The sequence below is a fragment of the Rattus norvegicus genome, chromosome 18 (assembly GCF_036323735.1).
Source record: "Rattus norvegicus strain BN/NHsdMcwi chromosome 18, GRCr8, whole genome shotgun sequence".
Lineage (NCBI taxonomy): Eukaryota > Metazoa > Chordata > Mammalia > Rodentia > Muridae > Rattus > Rattus norvegicus.
The window spans coordinates 73775050-73799318 of NC_086036.1; the positions used below are offsets into that span (position 1 = coordinate 73775050).

The 24269-nt window shown below is 50.2% G+C and overlaps 2 protein-coding genes across 4 annotated transcripts in view; one reads left to right on the forward strand and one right to left on the reverse strand.

Moving 5' to 3' along the window:
- Epg5 (ectopic P-granules 5 autophagy tethering factor) overlaps positions 1–1645 on the forward strand; it is a 97589-nt gene extending 95944 nt beyond the window's left edge. For 2 of the 3 annotated variants that reach the window (XM_039097336.2, XM_039097337.2), the window contains one exon: positions 1–1629. This exon is cut by the window's left edge and continues 374 nt beyond it. The gene's annotated coding sequence lies outside the window, so the exon portion shown is untranslated. The other variant, NM_001427613.1, reaches the window with a different exon arrangement.
- Positions 1646–6486: 4841 nt separating this feature from the next.
- On the reverse strand, positions 6487–21965 carry Siglec15 (sialic acid binding Ig-like lectin 15). The gene is made up of 6 exons (NM_001191942.2): positions 21742–21965; positions 13661–13720; positions 12902–13285; positions 11828–12199; positions 10775–10805; positions 6487–7970 (listed from the first exon to the last, which is right to left on the reverse strand). Exons 1-6 carry the CDS (start codon positions 21791–21793, stop codon positions 7844–7846), a joined length of 1026 nt encoding a protein of 341 aa, NP_001178871.1. The 5' UTR covers positions 21794–21965; the 3' UTR covers positions 6487–7843.
- Between the last annotated feature and the right edge of the window lie 2304 nt (positions 21966–24269).

The following is a 24269-nucleotide window of genomic DNA, read 5'->3' on the forward strand; positions in this document are numbered from 1 at the left end:
CTTCCTCAAGGACAACTCAGTTGCCCTGCGTACAGAACCACTCACATCTCGGGGCTGTGCCAATCAGCTCCCTAAGAACAACAACAGATGGAGCTTTTGGTATGTCTGCACTTCCGTCTCCCTGCTTTGTTTAAATGTCAGGACTCCTGTGCCAGATCTGACCTCTGTGGGAGGCATGAAGAGCCCTCTTTGGACTCCATTGTAGTCTTCCGATGTAAACATCCTGCATTTCTCAAATGTGGGAAAACACACCAGCTTAAAAGTATTGTGTTACTGCTCTTAGAGTAAAGATGATACACTGGATCATTTCAGGAGTGGGTACACACCTGTCCTCTGAGCCCATAGGTGGCTGAAGTGGCATGATCGCAGGGGTGTGAGGCAGTATGAAGTGCACATGGAGAGCATCTCAACAAACAGAACAGAGCAAAGAAGCCGAACTGAAATGAGTCCTGTGAGGACGACATGTCACTTAGCCTTGCCCACCGTGGACAGCACAGATGGCGACACATCCTGTGAAGTGAGCTTGTATGGACTCATGTGGCAGCGTCACTGTGGCCGCTGAACTGCACGGGTCTATCTTATTTGGTCCTTGTAGTGGGAGCACACACAACCCTGACCGCAGCCGCCAGGGCACAGGGAACCCTGGGTCCCTCATTCGTAATGCTTTGTTGGCCTGGTCTATGTGGAATTCCCAGCTCTTGTAATAAGTCAGAGCTCTCTGCCGGGCTTACTGTCAGGGACACTGGGACTCTAAACTTCTTCCTTAGGTAAATTCAGATGAAGCTCATGGACACGCTGGACACGTCCAGAGAGGAGGGGCGGGTCAGGGGAATTTGAGCAATTTGGCTTTTGTGAGTAGCTCTGTGCCTCTCCTGTCATTGCTGAGTCCTCTTTACTCGTCCAGCACAGCGCTCTGTTCCCGTCACATCTCTTGCTCATGTCACCCACTTCCTGTAGAGTTAGAAATTTGACTTCTGTCAATCTAGTCCTACTTCTCAGAAACGGCCCCAAGTGGGTTTTGCAGGTCCAACTTAAAACATGTCTCTCTCTTTATGGGTTTAGGCCTAGAAATATCTGTGTAAAATCAATGAATGGCCACCAAGAGCCTTGACTAAAGATGGGACATACATTAGTGGGGTCCCTCCCCCACACTTGGAAGCTTGTAGGAACTTCTTATTGGACAGGACAAGTCTGCCTAGTAGACATGTCTTGGAACACTGATAAAGGACATCCTGTTCAGTGGCACCAAGTGTCATTGTCAGGCATCTGTCTCAGCCTTCGTTTCTTCTGCTTCTCTCTGCGTTCCAGATCTGTCATCCTCACTCCAATAGAAGAAGCTTCAGAAGCTGAAGACTGCTGAACAAACATCAGTGATTCTGAGGCCAGGAAACACTGTTTGTGCAGTTTCTCCAAGGAGAACCAAGTTACCAATATCCTAGAATGTGAAATGTTTGAGTGATAGTGTGTACAGTTTAGAAAATCAATTAATTTTGGAAATTTATAATATTTGTAAATTTTATCTGTAAAAAGTATAAACAATAAAATCAGCCTTTCATTGTAATTGAGGAATCTGAATTGAAGGCTACTGTAGATTTTTATGACTGATAATAAATTTATTTGGCTTTGTAACTGGTCGGTAAAAGTGCCACCTTTTTCATCCTTGCTTAACATCTCAGTTATTTGCTTCAGATTCTATGAGAAGCACTGAGCTAAGTCTTTAAAAATATGTAATAATTCAGAACAAAAAGGCTGCCTGCTGCTGAAAGATAAGCCTGGCCTTGCTGGGAAAACAGTCCACTTGGAGAGTGCAAGCCCCTGACATCAGAGCCAGTGATGGGCACCTGACGTCCTTGTCACCAAGCAAGGCTGTTGGCAGAGCAGTGTGGAAGGTGGAAGCTTCCCAGGAACAGATGGAGTGTTGGTCTCAGTGGAAGCGTCTCTGCCTCTCCAGGCATTGCCCACCACCGTGGAGTGCACAGGTGGGGCAGGGAGGGTGCTCTGGCCTTCCCTGCTCTATAGCCTCACTGGAGCAGGTGACGGCAGGGTCCAGTGTGATGGTAAAGGCTAGCACCCACTGTGCACACTTGACCTTGGCTCTAAACATGACTGGTGGGTGTCTTGCTGGTTAAGCCTCCACCTCTCCTGTGTCATTTGGTTTTTGGTGTCAGTGAATGTCAAGTGTAGAATCTCTCTGTAATTATCCAGCAGTCTTTCTCCTCCAAGGCCAACCAGTGTAAGCTCTGGTGTGTTTAAGCTCTTTGAGTCAGGCTGATGACACTGGTTTCCAAAGGTACTTTCTAAAAATCATTTCTGCAGCAGGAAACCAATGTCTAGACTCATGGGCAGAGTCATGGCACACATCTTGGTTCCCTTAGTGGAGATCCTCAACACCTGGCCAGTGTCTTGGAGTCCACTGCTGGCCCACCTATGCCAGGGCTCTCTGGTTTTGCATATCTCGAGCTGGAACGGTCCCTGTAACCTGGCCTGTTTGTTGTGGATCTGCCTGGAGCATCCAGGAAGGACCTGTTCTCCTCCTCTCTGTTACCTCCAAATGTTCCTCCTGTCACATCCCCTGCCCCCATCCCTTAGTCCTCTCTCTGCTAAGTGGCCAGAGTCCTTAGTCATCTTTGAACATGATGTCCAACAAAACTGTTTTTGGGGGCAGAGTGCCCAGGTCAGTCCCCAGGACTGTGTCAAGGATCAGCAGCACCAGAACTACGATAAGACAAACAAGTTGCCTGGGAACACACTCAGCCCTCGGAGATGCGGGGAGAGTGCATCCTTTCCTGTACTTTGTTGCCTTAGCCTGGGCGCTGCTGTCACCTCCTCCTCCAAGCAGTGCAAGTCACTCTAACACACTTGGGGAGCATCGGTTCTCATCATGCACTGTAATTGGCACGTTAATCCAACATTGAGTTACACCATAGACCTCTTTAGCAGTAGTCACTGCCCAAGACCAGTTTCACCGGATACCTGCCTGGTCAGCCTGGTAGTCAGGCTCTTTGAACCTCATCATGGAGTATACCCTGCTCCTTGCTTAGCCTAACCTCACAGCCTGTATTAAGGTTATAGCTGATCATGTTAGGTGAGGCTCTTAGAGCCTGACACTAAACAGACTCTTGAAGGAGTCATGTGGCCAGGAGTAGGTCACGTGCTTATTCATTCAGTCTCCTTCACTCTGCACAAGTTCCTGGTTCCTCATGAGGATAACTTGAAAAGAAAACTTACCCTACTTCTACTCTACTAATAAAAGTGCTAGTGTTGGTTATAGTGTTGGTATTGTTAAACGTATCTGGTAATACCGCCAAGCACTGAAGAGCAGCTTTCTTTCAGGGGTTTCAGACAATTTACATCGGAGATCAGTACTGCGATGTGTTAACCTCTAAAGCCATGGTTTTATTTGGGTCATTAACTGCAATATTTACTTCTTATTCAGTGTTTAGTATTTTCCATGGTTGTACAAAGGACACATTTTTTTCCCATATGATGGTGAGAAACTGGAAACCATGAGAATGAGTTAAGCAAAATTCTGCAAATAAAGGACTTTGTGATTTGCCCACGCCGAGCCTGTCTCATTGTTTTCAGCAAGCTGCTTGGCGGGCCTTTTCACACATAAATCACGTTAAGAGGACTTTTAAGTTAGTTGATTTGTGATGGCTAAGTCTTTGTTTTGTTTTAATATTTGGCCACAATGGTAAGACCTCCAGTTTCAAAGAGAAAATTCCTAACTCAGTGTGTGTGTGGGGGGGGTGTGGGGGTGCTGGCAGTTAGGAAATGGTACGGACCGGGAGACCATCAAAGCAGGAGCACCCTTAATATCTCTAGGGTGGCCTTGACCTGTGCAGGTGGGCCTTGAAAGTTGTGCAAAGGCTCCCAAGGTCTGAGATGAACAGAAATGTTGGTGAGTGCTGAGAGGCAGGGGTGTCTGCCATGGAAATCTGCCTTCAGTGTCCCGGTGCTACCACTCCTCTTTAGTACCCAGGATAGTGGACACAAAAGACACACCGGGAGTGGGCCACGCTGTGGTTGGAGGATTGGCAGATTACATATAGGATTAACAGTAATTTGTGATTCTCCAATGACAGAGCCGTCTGGGTATTGGGCGTGTCTCCCCATCTTCCGGTGGGACCAATTTCATTTTCCAGAGAGAACCAAACCACAGGGCTTAAGGGTTGATGAACCAGAAGGTTCCAGACGTGCACCACATTGGGAAGTGCAGTCTTGAAAGCAATTTGTCTTTGGGATTCTCCCCTCAACTCCTGGCCTACCAGAGGGGAGTTGAGTCCCCAGTGTGATGGCTTTGACTATTGCTTGTGTCTCTGGTCCTTGCTTGCCAGTGGACAGCCTGAGCCTGCTCAGAGGTCAGATTTGGGACCCATCTAGATCTTGGGGACAGCTCAGAGGATGGCCACAGGCTGTTTCCATCACTGTGCTTTCTGGAAAGCAATCAAAAGGCTGCCCTGTGATGACAGCTCCCCTTGGGCTCCCCTGCTGCCCATCACAGGAACCACCACCACATGGTATTCCCCTGAGGACTTCTGCTGCTTTCACTTTCAAGAAGGCTACTGCACACAAGTCAGTCAGCAAAGACCACCACCGTGATCAGAGCCCGGCCTACCAGAGAGCAAACAGACTTCAGCTGGCCTCAGAACCAGCTGGGTTCTGGCTGGACACTGTATATAGGGGAAATGCAGATAAGGATCATAAGGTAGAATCACTAAATGTAACAGCCAGGACAGGGCACACAAGTTCTTCAGGGTATTTAGGTTCATGAAGAAGAATGAAATATGCTGCTTTACTTGCAAATGGTTCAGCAAGATAGGCAGCAAGCAAGCAGCGGCCTATGAGCGATGTTGAGTGGTGGTGATGGGCACATGGGTGTTTTTTTCCAGCTTTTTTGTCTGTTTGTTTGTTTAGGGAGGGTGGCTGAAAAAGATTTTTAAAAGTCTTGGGAGTAAAGTCTCCTGAAGATACTGCTTAAAGTTCTAGTCCTTTTCCCTTCCCTATGGGCCGGCAGGGCCAGCTGATACTCAACATAGATATTTATTTAAACAACTCCCCAGGTATCCCTGACACAGGTATCTCTCAGGTCCCACTAGGAAGATGATGGATGAAAAGTAGCAGCCCTGATTAGCACGTTACTCAGTCCCTTGAGTGCCAACTTCTGTTACTCCCACCCCTGCCAAGGCTGAACCAGACCTTAGCACAGTTCCACGATGAAAGTAACGTTCGGGCCAGAAAACAGCACGTAGACAGCCTCCCCTGCTAAAGCGAAAACAAAGACCTAATCCATCAATGTCTGTGGTTGTGGGAAAGCCTCTAAGTGTACTATCCTTGCTTTTGGGCTTCTGTACTTCTGCTTCTGGCTAACTGTTGTTATCCACTGAAGTACACCAACCCAGAATATGGTTTACGTGCTCAAAAGTTCACCAGGAGAATGGCTTGGTTATGTTGGGATCCCTAACACTCTGTATAGTCGCTAGCTGCCTAATAGACTTTTATTGGTTCAAACCCGTGTCCCAGCACAACAGGGGCAGCGCCCCCATCCAAAGTGTTCTGCCCACTTTGGCCACACCCTGCCTCTTCCTTCAGGCTCTAGAAACGAATAACTGCATCTGTACCAGGCCATCTCCACTTGGGTTGTCTCTGTGCTTCAATACCCTTTTGTCTTACCTCCAGTCTCTACTCTAACCGTGGTCTTCCCCCATCAGCATAGCCAATCTATACCATCTTCCCGTATGCTCTTCCAGGAAGCCTTCACAAGACTGGGTCAGCTACCCCCTTTATAAGCATGCTTTTGGACTCACAGTGTATGTCCAACCTTGAGAGTTTTTGGAAGGGCTTATTGTGGGGTCAGCCATTCTATGTTCTCAAAACTTTCTCTAGCGTCCCTCACATACCAATTTAGGGTTGTATCACTTGTTCTCTTGGGTGAACAGTAGATTGTCTTGGAGAGGATTCTTTTTACCTTCAGCCTAGCAATTCCTGTCAGTGATGGACTCCTGCAATCTGGGTTCCCAGTTAACAACAGTGAATCTCCCAGCCAGTCGGCGATGGGAATGGGGTGGGTGTGATGGCTGTTCTTGGTTGCTAACTTGACCGCATATGATCTTAACAAAACCCAAATGACTGGGCACACCTGTGAGAGAGATTGTCTTAATTAAATAATTTGAAGGGGGATCTTTTGAGGTAGAAAGATCCACCTTTAATCCGGGCCACATCTGCTAGCAGCAGACAGACAGACATGGAAGATGGATGCTTTCCCTCTTGCTTTTGCTTGCGACTCCATTTCTTCACTGCATTAGAGCCCACATCTTCGGATTCTGATGTCTACTGAAGACTACCTGAGACATCCAGCCTCGTGGGCTGAACTAGTGGATTCTTCAACTTTCCTTGGGTAGGCAGGCATTGTTGGATTAGCTGGACCACTGGAGCCTCCTCCTCTCCCTTTCTCCCTTTCCCTCCCCCCCCTTCATAGATTTATCCCATAAATCCTGTCCCTCTAGAGAACCCTGACTGATAGAGTGCAAGATAAAGACCATTTTTAGTCACTGATTTTAGGGCTTGTTGGTGCAGGACAGCCTAGCTCGTCCTGACCGATAATGATGCCTCCTTCGGTTTCATAACCCTGAAAAGGAATTCCCAACACCACACAGTGTGTAATTAGTAGCTCGTAGAATTTTCTTGGCTCTGAAAGACAGCTCCAGAGACCAATGACGCTCTAATCCACATCCTTATATTTTTCCTTGGTGACACAGGTCCTTCATAGAGACACTCTAATGCTCCTACCTGCAAGCAGGGCCAGACGTCAAGCCCTGTGCTTCCTTAACAGTTCTTGACGGATCCTGAAATAACTATGAACTGTCAGCACCCTTGGCAGAGTGGGAAGCCTGAAAACTGACTGCCCTCAACACAAAGATACTGTCCCCAGAAAAACATGGTCTCCTTAGCCTCCTGTCTTGTGGCTTACTCGGTCCCAACTGCACCTCTGTCCTTTAACAGGACCAACAAATGCACACTGAAGTGCAAATTAGGAAAGCACCACTCTTGAAGTTAGCCTGGCTGGGCTTGGGCAAGTGGGGAGACATTGCCAGTCCTCCTGGAGGTTCACATCCTGGGAGGGGGTGCACTCCAGAGAGAGGTCAGAGCCACAGCTGCCTTAACCACTTAGACCCAGACGCCCTTCAGGTCTCCCGGGTTTTGACACACAGCTTTCAGACGCTTTGAGACTGTGGGTCTTCAGTCTTCTCTCGGTGGATCCCAGTTCAAGGAAGTGTGGGTCAGCTGAGATGATCACAGGCGGCTGGAACAGTCTGTGTGAGCTCAGGAGGCAGGGGCTCCGGGCTTCTTCTTGCTATAATGGTTCCAAGGATTGCTATCAGTTTGCACAGCTCCCGCCTCAGGTGGTTCTTGGGAGTCCTTTGTTCTCCAAAAAGCTGAGCAGTGCCACACCTACCTACAAATTCAGCACGTCCAATGGCCCACGTTTTAGCTAGAGTTGGAGTTGACGAGGTCCCTTCAGATCTTCAGGGAGAAGCTGAGCCCCAGATAGGTCAAGGAAGTGTCCTGGTCCGCACTGCAAGTCCATGACAGAGCAGACAGGAGCCTGGACCTCCAGACCTTATGGCTAGTTTCCTGTCTGCTTTACTATGTAGTTCGAAGTAAGAAAAAACAAGAGGAGTTTTTCCAGAAGTTTCGTGCTGAGACTTGTGTGGGCATGCATATACGTCCAGATTGCTGGCAGAGTACCGTGGGCAGGTATCCTGGTCCCCTTGGATGTTGCCTGGCCCACAGCTGCCAAGGAATTATGAGCTGTACAGGTCTAGCCTGGTGATACTGTCCTTTATTTTTCATGGTGAATGACTGGATGATGGTGGTTAAGGAGTTCCTCACAGCAAACTCGTGGCAGCTGGTAGCCTGGGGGATTCATCTGGCTTAAATTTTCGTAATTGGACTCCTGAGCCTGAGACCTACAGACAAGAGAAAAATTGACTTACCACCCAGTATTTCAAGAGGTCCCTGACTTCCCAAGCTGTGCCCCAGCGACAGGTCAAGGAAGATACCATATGGGAGGCAGTGGAGCCAGAACCAGCAAGGTTGGTGCGTTGATTAATGTAAGACAGGGGGATGCTGCTGGTGACAGCTTCCTTGACCAATTACCTTCTTCTACAAAGTGACGTTGTCAGAGGCTTCAGAAATCAGCTCCACATCCATGTCTCAATCTCCCAGGTCTGATTGCTTCCCAGACATCCCTACCCCTAGCCTCCCAGCCACTGTGCAAGACAAAGCACACACCCTTCCCTTACTGGGTTCCCTCCTGGTCTCTGTGACTAGGACTCAACTCTAACCCTGGGTGCTCTGTTTCCCTTCATTAACCTCAGAGAGTCCCTTCCCCCGGTTGCTGTCAGAACAGAAGAAACAATGGCCTCCTTCTGGGTCTACTTCTTGGGCTCTTCTGTTCAGATTCAACCTCTTATGCGTGACCCTAAACCATTCCGAGTTCCACCTCACTCAGAATCACCCCAACCTTGCCATCTCGACCCACATTTCCATGCTCCCCTATACCTGTGTCCAGTCCAAATCCCACCTGGCCTTTCTACTCACGGTTTTCTGTTGCAGGATATTTGATCACACTGGGAACCCCGAGAGATTGCGTTATTTACTGAAAAAAAAAACCCTGTTTCTAATTGTGGCGCGGCTCAACCCTTTAGCACACACCTTCAATCCCAAACAGTAAAGGTAAAGTGAGTTTGTAGAAGGAAGCACCCGTGTTTGAAAGTGACGTCTAATTGAGTGGCAGTTTTACTGGGACAACTGTACAGAGACAGGTTGAAGAGAGAACAAGTCACAGTGAGAAGGAGACAGAAGATTAGAACAGATTGTCAAAGTTAGTATGAGGCCAAGCAGAGCGATTCACTCAGAAGCTGAGAGGGGTCAGATTGAAATCAGTCAGCTGGGAGAGGAGTTGGAGCCTGAACGGCTGAGGTGAACCAGCCGGAGCTCAGAAAGAGCTAGAAAGGGTGAGCTTATTCAGCAGTGAGTGTCAGAGGCTGAAAGCATTCTAGGCCTAAACCAGCTTGTAAGAGGCCAGAAGCTTCCAGGACTAGGCCTAGGTTAGCAGACGGAGGCAGTGAGTATCAGAGACAACAGTTACCTCAGGAGAATAAAAGATAGTTCTACAGTTTGTACTCTTGGACGTCCCTATCACCTTGGCTGCCCCAGACTCCAGCCTCCAGCTTGGTGTCTTCAGGGCCCTGTCTTCAAAGAAAATACCCAGTTCTAAAGCAGTCACGGCCACCTGGCTACCCACTGGGGTGGCTTTACAAATCTCCCTTTACGATCTCAGATGGCCTTTGTGCAAAACTGCACGCACTGGAGCGCGGGCTTGGATTTCCTGTCTGTTCATCCACGTTATTACCTTGCCATATCGCAGGTATTCGGTGAACATTTGTTAGGTGTGTGAACGGCAGACAGTGATGTGACTCTGGTCTTGTTGTGCACCAGTAAAGGAAATGCATATATGGTGGGCTGTCAAGACTTGAGAAGCAGCTGGGAAGAGTGTGCTCCCAGCCAACGCCAGGCACAGTGCTCCAGGCACAGTGCTCCAGGCACAGTGTTCCCAGCCAACACCAGGCACAGTGCTCCAGGCACAGTGCTCCAGGTACAGTGCTCCCAGCCAACAGCAGACACAGTGCTCCAGGTACAAGGCTCCAGGCACAGTGCTCCAGGCACAGTGCTCCCAGCCAACACCAGGCACAGTGCTCCAGGCACAGTGCTCCAGGTACAGTGCTCCCAGCCAATGCCAGGCACAGGGCTCCAGGCACAGTGCTCCAGGTACAGTGCTCCCAGCCAACGCCAGACACAGTGCTCCAGGCACAGTGCTCCCAGCCAGCACCAGGCACAGGGCTCCAGGCACAGGGCTCCAGGCACAGTGCTCCAGGTACAGTGCTCCAGGCACAGTGCTCCAGGCACAGTGCTCCAGGCACAGTGTTCCCAGCCAGCACCAGGCACAGTGCTCCAGGCACAGGGCTCCAGGCACAGTGCTCCAGGCACAGTGCTCCAGGTACAGTGTTCCCAGCCAGCACCAGGCACAGGGCTCCAGGTACAGTGCTCCAGGCACAGTGCTCCAGGCACAGTGCTCCAGGCACAGGGCTCCAGGCACAGTGCTCCAGGCACAGTGCTCCAGGTACAGTGCTCCAGGTACAGTGCTCCAGGCACAGTGCTCCCAGCCAACACCAGGCACAGTGCTCCCAGCCAGCACCAGGCACAGTGCTCCAGGCACAGTGTTCCCAGCCAACGCCAGGCACAGTGCTCTAGAGCTGAGTTCTTTCTCCATCAACAAGGACCCTTACTAGACACCGAAGAGGAAAGAGTGGACTCTGGGTTAATGTCTTTCTAGATCCTTCATCTAAGTTGAGTTTTTGGCGATTTTGTTTGGGAAGCAGTCAGTAGTAAGCCTTGGAGAATGAGTCTTCCTACAATGGCATCCTTATGGGATGCTTGAGCCAACAAGGGGTGGCTTTAACTTTTGGGGTCATAGACACCAAGATCCTTGTGTACTGAATGCAGTAACAAGTTAGCTTGGCCTACTGTGGTGTGCTGGAAGGAGGGGCGGGGTGCTTTGGGTATGACCCGGGCCCTGGTCCAGCCTACTACCCTAGTCTCGCTCTATGCCTGATTGTTCTCCTTGTACACCCAGTCAGTTCTGAGAAACTGGCATCCCTGGGCCAATGAGACAGGCAGAGGTGGGTGGGTGGGGTGGGTAAGTACTCACCGTGGAGGGGTGTCCTGGGCAGCCAGGTGATCTGTGTGAGGGACACGGAGAAAGAGGAAGTGTGAATTTGCACAGTGGCCTCCAGCCTACGTGTCAGTTGCACACTTTACCCCACCCCACTGTTAGAAGTGGACCCCAGGAAATGCAACATGCATCAGACGGCTAGCTGGCTGGAGGGACTTAACATGGGGTTAACTTGACAGAGGCAGGTGTTAAGAGAGCTGTGGTCCAGCAGAATAAAACTTCCTTTCTGGGGACCCTGAAACGCAGCATGTTTGATAAAGTTGAAGAACCAGGAAGAATGGCAGGGTCACAGCAAAGACAGCAACTGGGGCCCAGAGACAAATTCTCTGTTGCATCCCTGGAGAATTGGAGGCTGGCCTAATTGGTCTGCCAGGACTGAGAAGGTGCCTCCCTTTCTGGGGTGCTCAGCAGATGCCGCATCAAGGTCAGAGGCAGCAGCATGGAGATTTTCTCTAAAAGTGGTTGGGCTCCCGGGCCAGGTGTGCATTTATGTTTTCCAAGCTCGTTGTGTCCTGAAGATTCTTGGTTGAGCTCTCCTAACTTACTAACACCTCAGAATTGCAGGCTATCCTCTGCCTTCTGCAATCTCTGGGGTCTATGAGAACCCTTCTCACGGGGGTACTGCAAAGATCTGCAGGCTCAGCCTCTTACCGGCCCGCAGAGAATCACATCGGAGCATCATTGTGGGAACACAGTGTGTTCCCAGCATCATGGTCCGTAACCTCAGGACCTCCAGATGTTAGTTTAAAAAGTAAGGGAGAAACCTGAGGCCCAATCTTCACAGAACACTGATTTGTGTTCGACACAGGACTGTCTCTGTATGACTCTGCAAAAGGCAAGATACTCTGCGGTGCCTCAGTTTCCTAGCTGCAAAGAGCCCCGCCTCATGGGTTCCAGGCAGAGAGAAGGGAACTGAGCCGATGCTGGTGCAGAAAGGTTGTTCTGCTGTGCCAGGTCGGGTGAACGGTCAGAAAGTGGAGGGAGCCCTCTCTTCTCCCTCACACCCACCCAGATCTGGGGTGCACCCACCTCCTCGGCGGCGTGTGGCACGAGCACCCAGAAGGCCAAGCAGCAGCAACGCCTTGAGGCCCAGAGCGCCCAGCAGGAGCGCCAGGGTCGAGGCTGCGGGGGCGCCGTGGAAGCGGAACAGGTAGACGCTGGCCTCGGCGCGACCAAGGCTATTGGCTGCCGTGCACGTGTAGCGGCCATCGCGGGTCAGCGCGGGCAATTCGGCGGTCACCTGGTAGCCGCGACCTTGGCCTTGCATGGCAGCCGAGCTGTTGCCCAGGGCGGGGCCGGACCAGGCTAGGGTAGGCGGCGGCTCCCCCTCGGCCGTGCAGAGCGCGCGGAAGGCATGCGAGGTGCCAGGCAGCACTGAGATGTTGACGATCCGGGGCGCAGCTGCGGGGAAGAAGGTTGGCGTGGGCCACCGCGCAGAGCACAACGCCCTGCGGGAGCGTGAGAGCCGACGGTTTGGTTAAACAAGGGGTAGCGCAACCCTGCCTCGCTCCCCACTAAGAGGAGGGAGGAGGTAAGGGGGTGCCAGAGCTGGGCTCCTGGGCTCCAGGATGCCTGGGTCCTATTGCAGCGATGGCCTTAGCAAGCTATTTCTCTTCTCTGCCTCAGTTTCTCCGTGTGTAAAATGGTGATCACAATTGCTCCTATTTTTGGGCTCACTGAGATTTGGCAAACTAATACAATGTGTTGCTTGAACTCCTGGGTTTGCAACTGGTGCACACCAAAGGGCCACAACACAGGGAAGGGCCAGTTGCAGCGTGCTCTAGGGACAGGGGATGCACAGGCTTGGGTGGAGTAGGTGGGGTGGGGGATGAGAAAGCCTTCAGTGCGGGTGGCGCACTTCCTGCAACCCTTACGGTCTTTAGAATTATTATTTACTTGTTTTTCAAGCCTTCCTTGGCCAACTGCCGGTGTCTGCGAGCATCTGGGCACCACTCACCAGCCCCAGCCCAGCGACTCCTGGGACCTGAGTTCTGCATTTCTACCAAGTTCTCAGAAGCCTCCCTAACACCCAGTACTATCGCCCACGGGACAGGAATGTGGGGAAGTTGGGATCCACACCCCTCAGCCGCCAGTCCGCCTTACCAGTCACGTGCAGCCGGACCCCATGGCGACTCTCATAGCGATCGTGGGCGTCGCCGGTGAACTCCACACGGCAGAAGTAGCGTCTGCTGTCCGCCAGGGCGAGGCGCTCGACGCGCAGGGACAAGTCGTTGCGGCGCGGGTTGCCCAGCAGGCGGAAGCGGCCGTGCAGGCTCAGCGCCGTCTGGCACAGCTCGCTGCCCGGCGCCGCGGTGCAGCGGAACACTTGAGGGCCCGCGTACGGCTCGCCCGCGCGCCAGATGGCGGTCAGCGGCCCGTCGTAGTGGCGGTGAGGGTGCGTGAAGGTGCAGGGCAGCACCGCCATGTCGCCAACCTCCGCGCTCACCTCCGCGGGCACCTGCATGGACCAGCGCTGCGATGGGGCACCTGCGGGTCAGGGACACATCAGACTTAGCCTAGGGGGACTGGGTCCTTAACCTCTGGTGGCATCTCCACTCCACTCCACTCCACTCCCAGAGGCAGGGCTGCAAACACTAGGACTTAGGTAACACTTCATTCCTTTCTGCTGGAACCCTACGTTCTGGCTTTAGAGGCATCTCCCTAGACCTGCTATATCAAGACTAAGTGGGGAAGGAGGCAGACTGGAGAGTCCCCAGACCCTTCCTGGAGACGATGAGACTCATCCTGGCATGTGACCTAGTGACCCACACAGGCCTTTAGTATTTCTCCCCGTCAAAAACAGTTGCCGAGATGCTCTGGTACCCCGTGTTACAAGACCCCTGAGATGATAAAATCACTTACTGAGCTCCTCTGTGTTGAGAGCATTTCCCAAAGCGTCTCTTCGAGTTTTTACAGGTGATCCTAGAGATAAATGAAGAACTGAACTGAGGCACAGAGGAGTTAAATAACTAAGGTCACAGTTAGGTTGAGGCAAAGTCAGTGTTCAACTCAGACCTGCCTGGACCCACAGCCTGCATTATGGTGCCCTAAAGGTAAGAAGCTGTGATTCACCAGAAGGCGCTAACAGTATTTGCAGAAGAGAAACCGAGGCTCTAGGAGGGGACAGTGCTTTGAAGCACAGGCGTAGAGTTGGTAGGAACAAGTTGGTAGGAACAACGGAGCCAGCCCAAGTGAACTGCATCCTGGCGGGCTACTTAAAAGGCCAGCATTCAGGCAGAGAAAGGAGAGACCCGCACGGTGGATTCTTTACTGCCTCTGTGCCAGGGAGCACTGCATTGCCCCTCCACACCAGGGGTTCTCAACATTCCCAATGCTGCCACCCTTTAATGCTGTGGTGACCTCCAACCATAAAACTATGTTTTTGCTACTTCATTCCTGTAATTTTGTTACTGTTATGAATCATAATGTAAATATCTGACGTGCAGATGGTCTTAGGTGACTCCAGTGAAAGGGCCAATCAACCTCCAAAGGGCTTGCAACCCACAGGGGAGAACCATTGCTCCCACCTCACTTTCCCTAACTTCTACTTGGTGAACCAGGCTCTTCAGAATGTGGGGCCAAGGACTGTGGAAGCTGAACCCCGCTTCCAGTTCACCCAGTGCTGGCAAACCACAGGGTCCTGTGCTGCTGCTGTGGGGGTGGGGGTGCAAGTGCTCAGCCTCAGAAGTTTATGCCAGGGGTGGTACCTCCCCAAGAGGAGGCAGGCGGTTGAGCCTGCCTAGCTGGTGCCCTGAGGCACAGTGCACAAAAGGGACCTTTACAGGGAGCCATTTGAATTGTATTATACACAGTACCTTTATTTATACCATGCCATCTGTCCTGAAAGTACCCAAGAGAAGAAAGACAGGGGAGAGAGTGTTATAGATGTGTAAATGAAGGCCAGCATCCAGGCAAGTAGGAAAGAGAAAAGCCAGTTTTTCCTGATGCTAAGCCTAGTGCTCTTTGTGGTTGGCAAGCCTCATTGGGTTCTTGGGTTGGGATACCCTCAGGCCACCACTGCTAGGCCATCTCCTGTGGTGCTCACGCACCTGTAGTTAGACAGGATACTCACTCCTGCAGAGAGCCTCCCAGAACCACCACTCCTGCAGGAGCAGGTACACGTCCATGCAGAAGCTCATTGCAGGGCACTCCTGGACTCACTACTGTTTCCTGATGGGACAGGATGACTCACTGCCCCTCCCCACCTTTCCCTTCAGTTCAAGTCCTGTCCCCAAGTGACCCTTGTGAGCTGCACCTGCAGAGTGCAGTTCTCGCACACCCTGGGCTCCGGTGCTGAATGTCCAATCGGCTCCTGCTGTGGGCCCAGAGCCAGAAGACCACGAGTTAAACCACAGTTCATATTTCATGCGGCCCGTTCTTAGGCTTAATCTCTGGACAAGTTGAATTACGTGTTTGAATTCAAGTGTAGGGCTTGACGTTTATCCTTAGTTAAGAACTAGTTTGGGTGGCAGCCTTTCAAATTTGGGAAACCTGTGTGAAGGTTGTACTGATCCTGCAGGACTTCTAGCTGAAGAGAGTTTCCTCAGGTCTGTCTGTCTGTCTGACAATGTAGCTCACACTGGCCTGGAATTCACTGAATATTCCGATCTGACTTAAATTTACATCGGTCTTTTGCTGTAGTCTCTTGATTGCTATATTGCAGGTAGAAATCACCACGTACATCTGATTTTGCTCGTTGTTTGTTTGCTTTTGGATTGGGGGTGGGGGTCTCGTTATGTGGTTCAAACAGTTCTTGAACTTGCACTCTTCCTGCCTCAGCTTCCTAACAGCTGGGACTATGAATGTGCACCTTCAGCCCCTACCTTCCTGCCCCTTGTGACCTTAGACTTGAACTTCGCATCTTGCAGGCTCGTGGAGTCAGGCACTGACTGCCTGCACACTGTGGGCATTCATCAATTCTGCCAACATTTACTGGATACTTCCGCTCTCCGCGCCAGGTGCTGGGGTATGAACTGTGGGGACAAAGATGAACAGGGTACCCTGTCCTCGAGCTGGAGAGAGATCAGTGAACATGTAATTATGCTGTGCTCTGCCAGGTGCTCTGCTGAAAGATGCAGACAGTATTGCCTTTGTCTGAACATGCATGGTTATCAGCCGCTCGCCAGATCGCTCCTGTTCAACCCCTGTTATCTGATGAATCACCCTGGCCAGAATAGTCCTCTCTGAGCACCGAACCCAGCTCTGGCTTCTCTCCCCTGTACCCTGCGATGAAAGGGGGGTTAGGCTTTCAGAAGGATGGGGGCTGGTGGAAGGAGTCTATAGGGATTGCATATAGCAGGCAGGGGGTGTAGAGCCCGACAGAGAGGAGGTATGTGTGTGTGCAGAGTCCAGAGAGTGAATTCCACAGAGACCTGGGCTTAATGGTCTATGCTGAGGGGGCAGGGGAATCAAGCCATAAGATGTGACGGTGAAAGACATGGTGCTGTGTGCCTTTAGCCCCAGCACTTGGGGAGAGGATTATTAGGAATTCAAGGCCGGTTTTATCTCCATAGGGAGTTAACGATACTTAGGACCCTGTCTCGAAAAACTGGAAAAGGGAAGCATGAGATATGGATGTCAGAGGAGAAGAGGACGCACGATGGCTATGGAGGCCAGATTACTGAAGAGTGGGGGTTGTTGGGAGTCATTTAAAACACACAACAACATCCCACGGGATGTCATCACTGGCCCATTTTAGAGAAGGGGAAACTGAGGCTTGGAAGGCCTGAGCGACTTCTCAAGGTCAACTGGTGACTGAACAGTAACAGAGCTTTCCCTGACTGGCTCTGCCTCCCTTATTTAAATTCTTACCTCTCTCTCCCGGTTCCCTCCTACTTCTCTACACATACCCCACCCCTTAGTTGCTTAAGAAAGGTGCAAAACAATCTTTTGTACCCCAAGGGGGGGGGAAAAGGTTCATTTGATTAAACAAAAATAAACAAACTGCATAGGAACGGTTTAAACTCCAGAGACAGGGCTTTGTTTTTTAAGGCTTCAGGAGCTGATACAGTATCTCCTTGCTACTTCTCCAGCCTTCTCTGTGAACTACATGATACATCCAGAAATATTTTGGCCCACACAGGCTTGCCAGGCTTTTCTATCTGCTCATTGTAGTAACATTTGACATGACAGTAACATTTAAGGGTTACAGGGGAAAGCCCCCCAAAGGGGGAGGGGATTGCAAGAAAAAAAATAATTTTTGTCCTGAAATTTGGGGAAAATTTGCCGAGCTACCTACTCCTATGATGAACTCCAAAATACCACAGCAATGCCCAAAGTAGTCAGAGGTGGCCAGGATTCCAGGTAGGGCTGTGGGAAGGGCTCTGCTGTCAGGGGAGGCATGCTTCTGTTGTTTCAGTTGGCTTTGCCAGGAGAAAATGGTAATAGAGGCTTAACCTAGTCACTCTAACATCAGGCAGCAGGCCTCTATGAACTCCTCCCAGATCTTCATTCAGCTGTGAAATGCTCTAAAGTGTGCTCTAAATGTATGGCCCAGGTGGTGTTTGCTCTAGGAGCCAAAGGGGACACTGAGACCCTTTATTCAGAGGCTCTGTCTTGGCTCCCATTAGCAGATCCAGCGCTTCCTGCTCACTTGCTGAGTGGGTTCAAAAGAGACGCTCTGTCTTAGGCAGGGTCCTCAGGGTGGCCTCAGGGCAGAAGGTGAGAAGTCCTTAGCAGTATTGTCCAGAGAACATAGACATTTGCTTCGGCAGAGCTCCTAGCTCCTTGTATCTGGTGACATATACGATCCCTCTAGCAGCTCCTGACTGCCGGCTAAGAGGTGGCAGGGATGACTCCCAGACTGGGACTATGGTGCTATCTGTAGGGGCTCTCCTGTGTGTGTTGTGTCTGGAAGCATCCAGGGGTCAATGAGAGAGGCCCACAGCCCATATTCTGGATCAGTATCTGCATCCAGAGCTTACCAGAGATGGTGGTGGGGACATGCTAGCTTTGGTAGAGCAGAACCTGGGTGACCATTCCAGCCCTGGTCGGGAACATATAAACTGAAATGCTGGAAAGTGGTTTCTGTTTCTAAGGCCATTTAAGGCAACAAGGGATGACAGCATACATTCGCTGGAAGGAATCATCAGAAATAATGAAATCCCAGAGCAGAAATGATATAGTAAAAATGCCATTTACAGGAGGAAGCCATAGAACTCATGACTCACCATGACCTCCTGTCAGGCTGAGTGACAGGTGCTTCGTTAAAAGATGCCCAGGGATGAAATGACCAACAGTGACATTATGGGGGGAATAAAACCCAGAGAGCTCTGACTCATCATGGCCCTGCATCGGGCTGTATATTACACACAGATGAAAATCTCATTGTCCTCAATGTTGCTTTGTTTTGATAGTATGTTCCTTAGATGGGGAGGCAGGGCCTCCGGCCCAGGCTCAGAATTGGCTGCGGGACCTTAGGTGAGTCTCGATGCCTGTTGACTTGCTAGGTCCTCCATGAAAAACCATTTCTGGATGTTTACTCGAGCGACCAAGTCTTAAACTCTGGCTGGCTGAGCATACCGGTTCTTACTGCGGTGATGCCATTCCTCCCGGGGACACAGGCGGTTCATGGTGACCGCCCACCTTGCATTCTCTCTCCCTGACTTCCAAAAGTCATGGTCCTAGTATTCAGTAGGCTGACACAGGGAGATCTTAAATTCAGGGACAGCCTTGGCTGTATAAGTTCTGGGCCAACCTGGATTATATAATAAGACTCTCAAACAACTAAAAATTTAAGAAAAAAAAAAAGAAAAAAGAAAAAAAAAAAACAACCACCTTCACTAGATCTGAAAGCCAACACTGAGTGAGGTTGACAGTACATAGAATATTTTAGAATTATGTCCAGTTAAAAAGTCTTAGGTATTTAAAAGTAAGTTGCCTTCTAACCAGTAACGAGCTACTAGAAAAGGTTCCGCCTTCCAGCTCCTTCAGAGCTCTGCGTCATGTGACCCGCTGATGCCCCACATGCCCCTCAAGGGGGGCTTCATTTCCCACCTCCTCTAACCAGGATTCAGCCGGGGAGAGTTTAAGGCACTACCCCCAAAGGCTCCCAGAAGTAGAAAGACAAAGGAACTCAGCTGCAGAAGGTGGTCGAAACTGGATTAGATCAGAATTGGAAACCTTTGCTTCGGGTACAACTGACCAAAGATTTCCACTGGTCCCACGGTAAGGAAGGAGGCAGGAGTTTGCAGGGAGTCTGTGTTGACCATTTGTGAAGTGCTGGACACAGTCTCGCTGCTTCTCAGTCAGTGGTGGAGTAAGAACAGGCACCGTGCAAGCATCTTTGGATGTTTCCATATGATTACGTTAAAGGTCTACCAGATGGTCCAGCCAGGAAAATGAACTTCATGGTGGGGTAAGGGCTAAAGAATGACACTTTTAAAAAAAAAATCAGGTTGGCTATGGTGACCTTTATAGGGAAGTTCTCTGTGATTTGAGGGTTGGGCATGGAAGGAAGTCAGGTGGGGAGTCACAATGGACTGATTGTGCCTCGAGGAGGGATAGCATCACGTCCATGAGAACTGGAGTCCATCAACAACTTGTTGTGTTTCTATCCCTCTCCCCCTACCTACCTCCAGTGATTATAACTCCAGTGGACAGGGAGTCAGCCTGAAGAATACAGTTATCTGTATGGGACCATTTTTCTCAAAACCGCCTAGACATGCTGGAAGTGTGACTCCAGTGGTGGTCTCTTGGGCACTGCGGCACCCAGAGAGCCAAGTCGTCAAACGTCACCTACAGGTGGCAGGTCGAGCTGGAGTATGCTGCGGATCACTGATCACCTCGTTCCACCTGGCTCTCCTGTTCTTCAGCCATTTTTTTGTTTGACTTTGCAGGTGGTAGGATAGCTTGTCAGTGGAGAAAAGTTGCGAGGAGGAAGAAGATATGGACAGCAGGAATTATGTCTTTTAGCGACCGACGTGCCTAGAAGGTTCCAGGATGGGTGAGTCTGAGGGATGTGAACAGAAGGCCTGGTTGCTTTCCATCTCCTCTCAGGCATCTCCTTTAGCTCTATTTCTCCTGCCATGTGGGCGTGACATGGCGTGTCACCTGAGTTGATGGAGACACAGAGCCACAGGCTGGTCCTGTCCGGCATCTAGTGCCCACCACATGTAGCTGATCCCTGCCCTGGTCTTCAAGGTGGTTCTGGTTCTTTTTGCTTTGCTTCCCTCCCCTAAGGAGGCTTCCTCAGCTGAGCAGGCTTTCCCACAATGCTTGCTGGGAACAGGAAAGACCTACTCATTCAACTTTCCATTTCCTCCTGGCCTCAGTGATCTGGGTGACAGGGACTAGTTCTATGGGGCTCATGAAAGACAATGGCACGCTCACAGCTGATGAATACCAGGGCCAGTGTTTGAAGTTTGCACCTGATATCAGTTTTATGTCCTTTGCAATTCACTGATCTGCCAATCCAGGTCGGGACATGTTTGCCCCCTTAGACCCCACCTTTACAGAAAGATGTCTCAGTTGTATGACCTGGGGAAAAGACAGGCTTGACTGATTCCCATCTCCTTCCACTGTGTGATGGCAGGGTATACGTTGTAAGAAAGACGGCTGGATCCACACACACTAATGTTCATATATCAGTTCTACCTGACCCCACACCAGCAGAGTTGACTGACAGCTCAGAATACCATGACCTTAGCATACAGCACATGTGATGGCCATGCATGTGTGGAGCAGGCGCTGTTTAGAAATGGCTATGAGGAGGATGTCCCAGGCTGGGGTTGGTGAAAGGATTGCTTGGGAGAGAAGGGCTTCTGAGCTGTGTCTTTGTCCTTTGCCCCTGACACTCATTTACACTGGGCATTGGCAACGTGGGGTTCAGGGTCTTGCTGCCTGATTGTGACTCTGCAGGCCATGGATGGAGCCAAAGAATTTGCATTTTAACTAATGTGCTCCCCTGATTCGGAAGCAGGTAGACCTGACACCCCTTGAGAAGTACTGTTCCCAGGGAACAGTACTGTCCCCATAGTGTTTGTGATGGCCATTCCTGATGGTTAGCATGACTACATCTGGAACAAACTACCATCCAGAAATGGAGGGCACACCCGTGACCCAGATCTGGAGGCTGGAAGACACAGGCTTTTGATCCAGGTATTGATGTGGAATGACACAAGATTTTGATCTGGCCTTGAAAGCTTCTGCTCAGGGGTGGTAGTGCGCACCTTTAATTTGGGGCATACCTTTTGCTGGAATCCTACATAAGGGCAGCGGGAAAAGGAAGGGTTCCTCCTTCTTTGCCTGCTAGCGCTTACTTGCCAGCACATCTGTTGGAACCTACTTCTTGGGGATTCCAGTTTACACAAGAAGACCAGCTGAGACACCCAGCCTTGTGAGACTGAGCAACTAGTAGATCCTTGGGCTTCCCACTCACAGCTGTCCATCTGTGGCTTAGTTGAACTGTAGACTGTAAATCATTTAAACACACTCCCTTAATATATAGACACATTCCATAAGTCCTGTGACTCTAGAGAACCCTGGCTAACAACAGTGTTACCATTAGGCAGTTAGCACAACCTTTGTCTTTGGCCTGATTCCTCACATTGAGCAATCCTCATGTTTGTTCCCACACACCCACCAACTCCTTTCTCCTTGTCCCTGAAGCAGTTGGATGCCAGCAACACCCAAAGTCTGTCCAGAGCGTGTACCATCTTCCTCATTCCGGGGATTTATGCCCCTTGCAGGAAAAGATAGGGATGGCCTTTGTATAGTGGTGAACACTGGGGTTTGTGAAATCAGGGCACTGCCCCAAGTTACTCAGAAACCTAAGACAAGGCCAAGATTTGGTTCTCTGCCCCTTGTCACCACAGCCCTGTAGTCCGTAGCTTTTCTCCCGCACAGACCTAGAGGCCTGTGGGCAAACTTGGCTGCTGAGTTTTGAGGGGAGATCCTAGCTAAGATCTATTCTATATGACTCAGAGTAAACAGGGGACACTCACCCATCTGGAGCACACAGGCCAAGCAGGCCAGCAGTTGGAGGAACCCCTCCATGCTCTGACGCCTGCAGACCCAGCAGCCCTCTACCCAGCCAGGTCACCACAGAAAACCTTCTTAGTGTGCTGTGACAAAGGCAGGTGGGTGTGCTCTGTGCCAAGTCTGCAGGTCCATTGGACTCTAAGCAAGCTGGAGGAACTGGCAGCGGCAGTCAAGTAGCCAGCGGTGTGAGTAGCTAGGACCCGTGCGCTTTAGTCATGTGGGGAACAAACAGGAAGCTCTGGTATGAGTCTCCCTGGGAAGAGCAGCAGAGCAGAGGGGAAGAAGCCCGGCTTTGCTTGCCTCCCCTCCCCTCCTCTTTCCTCTCACTTCTCAACCCCTGCCCTATGTTTTCATCAACTCTAGATGGTTTTCTCTCCCCAACTCCCTTTATATTTTCCTCTTAAAACTATACTGTTTTCTGCAAACACTCCATCAGAGGGTTGAGGACCCTGTCCAAGTGGTAACGGAGATGTGGAGTTGTGGGAAGTTGTTGGGGTTTGGTAGAAAAAGATTAGAATGGCAACGACTAGCAGACGATTCTGTCTGTGACCAGAGCTCTCTCTAGAGGGTCTGTCTTCTAGTGTAGCATGTCTATGGTTATGGTTGTAAGGATTAACCCTGAAAGGAATCTCATTAACTGTAGATTTGGGGGTCTAGTTGGGCAAGTCATTTGGATCTCTCATAGGTCCCAGGTCAGACCAAAGCTTCTGGTTCTCAAAAAAATAAGAGGCCTCACCATCCTATGTGCCGTTGTGTGGCATTGTTAGGTATAGGCCACGGCCCTTGGGAAAGGGAAGGAAGGACTCTGGAAAATTATTTGATGTATGTGTTGTTGTGTGTATATGTGTGTTGTGTTTTTGTATGTGTGTATGGTGTGTGTTAGTGTATAAGTATGTTATGTGTGTATGTGTGTGTTGTGTAGGAATGTGTATGTGTGCATATATATAGTGCATCATAGTGTGTGAGTATATATGTGTGTGTATGTGTGTGTATGAGTGTGTGGTGTATGTAAGCGTATATGTGTGTATGTGGTGTGTATGTGTATTGTTTGTATGTATATGTGTTAGTGTGCATGAGTATATATGTGTGTGGTGTGGGAGTGTGTATGTGTGTGAATGAATATGCATGTATGTATGTGTGGTATGTGTGTGAGTGTGTGTATATGTGTGTGCTGTGTGTTTATGTGAGGGTGGTATGTTTATGTGAGTGTATATGTGTGTGGTGTGTGTATGTAAGTGTATGTATGTGTGTGTGGTATGTGTGGTGTCTGGTGTGTATGTATGTGCATGTATATGTGAATGTATATGTGGTGTGTGTGTGTATGTGTGTGTAGCATTTTTGTATCAATGTGCATTTGAGTGTGTGTGTGTGTGTGTGTATGTGTGTGTATACTGATGGTACTGGAATACCCACAGAGACTGAAGTGTGATGGCCCAGTTATACGGGTGAACTATACTTGTGTGCTTCATTCCACACAGAGGTCACAACAGCAAGGCAGGAACCTCATGTGAGTTCTTCCTTATGTTGGACAGCAGCGGGATTTGTAACCTTGAGGGGTAAGAGACAAAATGAGATGTAGTTCATGTGACAAAGGATTGTGAAAATGATGTTAGACCAAGGCTCTCACTATGTAAAGTCAGCCTGTCACTGTGGCAGGATGCCAACAGAAAGCTCCTAAGAGACTGTCATAGTGGTGGTTTCATTCCTTCAAGCATGAATGGGAGTTCCATCTTCCTAAGAGAATTTGTGAGGGCCAGGATGAAACACGCCTCAGTAGTGATGCAGCCCATGGTCCTCTCTGGATTTCACTGGCCTCCACCAGCCTTCGGCACAGTCTTGGTTCTGCTGCTCTTCAGGAAGTCTGTACTATCGGGTTAAAAAAATAGTCTTGGGACATGATGGCGATGGTGATGGTGATGGTGATAGTGATAGTGATAGTGATAGTGATGGTGGTGGTGGTGGTGGTGGTGATGGTGGTGGTGATGGTCATGGTCATGGTCATGGTCATGGTCATGGTCATGGTCATGGTCATGGTCATGGTGATGGGGGCAGATGTTCACCATGGCAGAGCGGGGTGTGCTCTCTGCCCTGGGGCTTTCTAGCTACACATACCAACTAGCCCCCCTTCCTCTTTCTCCATCTCCCCACTCTCTCTCCCATCCTTCTCTTACTCTTTTTATCATCTCTTTTCTCTCTTCTTTCAACTCTTACTTTCTCGCTCACACCTTACCTGGCCAGCCTCCTACTTACTCCAGTGTTATGGCAACAATGTCCAGGCTGATCACCCTTGAAGGACAACATTTGGAGGAAGGAATCTGGTTTACGAAAGGTTTGTGCTGAGGAAGATGGACAGGCTCAAGCCCTTGTCCAAGCTCCCTCTATGGGATTTAGGAATAGAGTCAGGTTCCAGCTGCACATGTAGCAGAGGATGGCCTTGTTGGACACCAATGGGAGGAGACGCCCTTGGTCCTGCCAAAGCTGGACCCCTCAG